The 4,399-nt window shown below is 42.6% G+C and overlaps 1 protein-coding gene across 1 annotated transcript; it reads left to right on the plus strand.

The window, feature by feature from the left end:
- The first annotated feature begins 515 nt into the window (after window positions 1–515).
- Window positions 516–3,904, plus strand: frrs1l (ferric-chelate reductase 1-like). Its single transcript, XM_083918307.1, has 5 exons — window positions 516–825; window positions 1,185–1,269; window positions 1,543–1,681; window positions 2,637–2,883; window positions 2,972–3,904. The coding sequence occupies exons 1-5, from the start codon at window positions 621–623 to the stop codon at window positions 3,142–3,144; spliced, it is 849 nt and encodes a 282-aa protein (XP_083774433.1). The 5' UTR covers window positions 516–620; the 3' UTR covers window positions 3,145–3,904.
- The last annotated feature ends 495 nt before the right edge of the window (window positions 3,905–4,399 follow it).

The following is a 4,399-nucleotide window of genomic DNA, read 5'->3' on the forward strand; positions in this document are numbered from 1 at the left end:
TAGGGGGACTAAAATCGTGGCTATAACAATAAGTTTTATTTCAGATCATCCTATTTATTTCAGCCTTTCCATGCTTCTACTCCAAATCTCTGAAAGATTGTGTGTGAACTGATTTGTAAACAGCTTCTCTGTCTCTGACTGTGGGGCATAAATAATCCCCAATTGATTGATCCTGATATCAGCACGTAGCAGCTCCTCATTGGATCTTATAGTGATGGACTGCGGAGGGAGGAGAGAGAGGGAAGGCCGGGCGAAACCATTCATCCGGCCAATACTCCGACCGAACAATATGTGAAGATTATTCAGCACTGCTTGGCATCTAGATTCGGATTTCAAAGAGGATTATGGGCGCGTATCTGAATTAGATGGTGCGATTACAAATATGGGTAATTTAGGAATGGATTAGCCTTGCGATCACACGGTCATCGGCGCCGAATCCCCCCCTCACACTCCTGCGAATAAACAGCCAAACAGGCAACGGGGATGCGGGGATGATTTTTGGTGACGCTGCGATGGGTCCCTGCGAAAATACCAAAATTCAAACAATAATGGGGATCCGATTTGATTTCAAGTTGCTTTAGTCGATTTTTTAATCGCTTCTTTGTTGACGTTATTTGGCCATGGTTTCCAAGCGGGGGCTCGTGCAGCTGTTAGTGCTGCTGATCCAGAGCGAATATAGGGGGGTCGCGCCGAGCCCCACCGACGAGGGAGCACTCCGGACGGGCCACGGGGAGCACGGAGAGCCGGGACACCAGGAGCCTCACAAGGACTCCTACAGCACCTTCGCCTCCGAATTCCTGGAGTCCAGATATCTGTCCGATGACGGTGAGGATCTGATGCATTGTACTAAAGATTCTTATTTGGTGCGTTTTGTTGACATGTTGTTGACAAGCAGACAAACTTCTATCATACGAGCTTAAAACATAAACAGAGCTAATAAACAGAAAGCAGTGACTGAACATGTTTATTTTGTCTCGAGTACAACCTTCCAACCTGTGCAAGGCCTTTCAGCACCAAGGCCAGCTCCCCCTAGCTGCCCCCCCCCCCCCCCCCCCCACACACACACACACATACACGCACACACAGATGGCCTCCCCTGTAGTTGGCCCTTTGACTGTCTTGAAAACGCACCAACTGTTTTTTTTTGTGTGGAACCAACAGAGTGCTGATTTTGCCTCTTGCAGGTTACCCATTCCCCACAGCCCCGCCAGTGGATCCCTTTGCCAGGATCAAAGTCACTGACTGTGGAGTAACCAAAGGCTGCATAAGGTGAGAGAAGGATACATCTTTTGCCAGCTCTCACTTTCTGAACAGATGCAGCTGTATTCTCCTGGGTTGCTTTATCCTAGATGCTGGCCCCGACTTCAGAGAGAAGGAGCTTAACATGGACTATACTCCAACTGTATAGTCTTTGTTCTCTGAAACCTGGGGGAAATTCATTTAAAAAGTGCCCTAGTTTGGTCCTTAATATTGTGACTCTCACCTTCTCAACATAGATCTGCACTGCCTTCAAAGTGAAAGTTTGTATTTGTCTGTATACAGATATGGGAAGCCAGGGTGTGATGCAGAAACATGTGACTACTTTCTGAGTTATCGTCGCATCGGGACAGATGTGGAGTATGAGATGAGTGCAGACACAGACGGCTGGGTGGCCGTAGGCTTCTCCTCTGACAAGAAAATGGTGAGTAGCTGCACAACAAGACCTGTAAACTATTATTGTTTAAAATATATATTTGATCATAATTAGCTGTTTTGTTGCACTTGCATACCAATCACTTTTTTTTACAAGCATTATAGATGCAATCAAATGTTTAGAGCCCCATAATAAAGGTTTGGCACCATATCAATATTTATTATGTATTGTCTGATATCTCGAGGGATGCGGTGGTTAGCACTATTGCCTCACAGCAAGAGAGTTCTGGGTTCAAACCCCCGGCCCATTGGTGTGGAGTTTGCTTGTTCCCTCTGTGGGAGTGTGGGTTTTCACCTGGTCCTTAGACTTCCTCCCACAGCCCAAAGACATGCAGGTTTGTCTAAACTGTGCATAGGTGTGAATGTGAGTGTGTATGGTCGTCTGTCTCTGTGTGTCAGCCCTGTGATGAACTGGTGACCTGTCAACGGAGTACTCCACCACTCGCCAATGTAGCTGCGATCAGCTCAAGCTCCTCACAACCCTGTAATGGATAAGCAGTTACAGATAATAACAATTCAAAGCACTTACAAAATGAATCTCCCACGAATGGACTTTGACATATCTGCCAGCTGAAGATTGGTTTGATATCCATTATGATGGACATCAATCAAACAGTGAACTCGAGTATATCAATATTTAAAGGAGTTTTGACAATTGCTTTTTTTAATTTAATTTTTCCTTTACTGCCTATTGCTACAGGAAAACCAACTGAAGACTAGACATAGCACTTGTTCATTTTCACAAACATTTTGTTCAAATTTAAGAGAATCAGTTTTAGAGTCAAAATATGCCTGCAGTATCATTTCGGCCTTCCTGCATTAATAATAGCATCTGTCCCAATTACTATATTTATACTTTGTATTAGAATCTAACCTTTTTTTTTTTCAAGAAATGAATATGTAGCAATTAAGAATAAAGTTCTTATTCCTTGCTATTTCCTCAGGGAGGGGACGATGTTATGGGATGCGTCCATGATGACAACGGACGCGTACGGATTCATCACTTCTACAACGTCGGCCAGTGGGCAAAGGAAATAAAAAGGAACCCTGCTAGAGACGAAGAGGGCATTTTTGAGAACAACCGCGTGACCTGCCGCTTCAAACGGCCGTTATACGTCCCCAGAGAGGAAACACTCGTGGACTTACACCTGTCATGGTATTACCTGTTTGCATGGGGACCTGCCATACAAGGTGATTGATCTAGTTGTATGAAGTTAACTGTCTTTGTGGGTTTTTTGGTCTTTCATGACATCTTACTGCGTCTTACCTTTTCCAACAGGTTCCATCACGAGGCATGACATTGACAATCCACCTGTCAGTGACCGCATGATCAGCATCTATAAGTATGAGGACATCTTCATGCCTTCTACGGCCTACCAGACCTTCAACTCTCCCCTCTGCTTACTCCTCATTGTAGCCCTCACCTTCTACTTACTAATGGGAACGCCGTAATGAAGCACAGTGGAGCGCATAGTGGAAAAAGGAGGAAAGAGAAGATGAAGCAGCAATAAAAAAAAAGTTGTCTGAGGCCACATTCAAGTGTGCACAAAGAGACACTGTATTAGATATATTAAACACAACAGAGAGTATATATTCATTACTCTGAACTCATACAGAGGATCTCTACAAAGTATTAAACATATATTGTAGAGGTATCGTGTACTGGTGTCAGTACAAAACAAGAGGTCTGATAAAAGAGTAGTGTTGTAGTATAAATTGGCCAATTATTTTCAGTGTTGATGATAGCTTCCAAGTATTTAAAAAAATATGAGGATTACTTATGACAATAAATAAATCTCACAAGTCTTCGAAATACTGCATGCACTGGGAAATCTGGAAATGATTTCAAAGACCTGCTGTTCTCTGATGATGAGAAGACAGTGCCTCACATTGTACTCGGCTGAATGCAAAGGTTTTCTGAGGACGAAAGAAAACAAGCAGCTCACAGCTGTATGCACACACTCTTCCTGTCCCTTCACCCTCTTACGTTCATGGATATCATGCAAAAGCAAAACAATTATTTATTTATTGTTTGTGCCATCACAAAATATAATTTCCAAGAGTTTAGGGACTGCCTACAGTATGTGTTTACCATGCAAAATGTTTTCATAAACTTGTTGCTCATCTCACTTTTCCTCAGTTTCCTTTTAATAAGATCTTTTCCTCTTCCCAACCACAGTGGTTGTTATGTTTGTTTATCAGTACTGCGGCACTGTGACTGCGTTTAACAGACAGAGAGAGAGACTGCTATGAGTTACTGTTGTTGACAATAACACACTGATCAGGAGCAAACTGTGGATTGAAGAACAGTTTGCTTGGACGTGGACATTTTTTCTTCCCCAGGCTGTTATTGTAGCCTTTTGATCTGTATTAAAAATGGATGGATATGTTAAAATGCCTCCCACTGAAACAATCTGCCACAGTTGCGTTTGGAGACCTGTGAAGAAATAAAAAAAACTTACACAAGACAGTACAGATCTTGCTGTGCATGAACAGACAGATCTGTCACAGTATACAAGTCATAAGAGATGATTTTTAATAGAATTAAAAATAATTATACTTCATATCTACCATCGAGGACATTGATGTCATGTCCTCAACCTCAACAACCTGTTATGTGTAACTTTAGATTAAGTGGAAATCAGGTGTGGAAATAGTCTTCCATGGTAAGGATCAGTGACTACTCCAACTAACATTCAACGTTTTT

The sequence above is a fragment of the Echiichthys vipera genome (assembly GCF_963691815.1).
Source record: "Echiichthys vipera genome assembly, chromosome: 8".
NCBI classification, from domain to species: Eukaryota; Metazoa; Chordata; class Actinopteri; order Perciformes; family Trachinidae; genus Echiichthys; species Echiichthys vipera.

Excerpts from the sequence above, each read along its gene's own strand:
- frrs1l (XM_083918307.1), top strand. The coding sequence starts at position 621 with ATGGTTTCCAAGCGGGGGCTCGTGCAGCTGTTAGTGCTGCTGATCCAG. Across the intron at positions 826-1,184 it reads CAGATATCTGTCCGATGACG|GTTACCCATTCCCCACAGCC; the intron begins GTGAGGATCTGA and ends TGCCTCTTGCAG. Across the intron at positions 1,270-1,542 it reads GTAACCAAAGGCTGCATAAG|ATATGGGAAGCCAGGGTGTG; the intron begins GTGAGAGAAGGA and ends GTCTGTATACAG.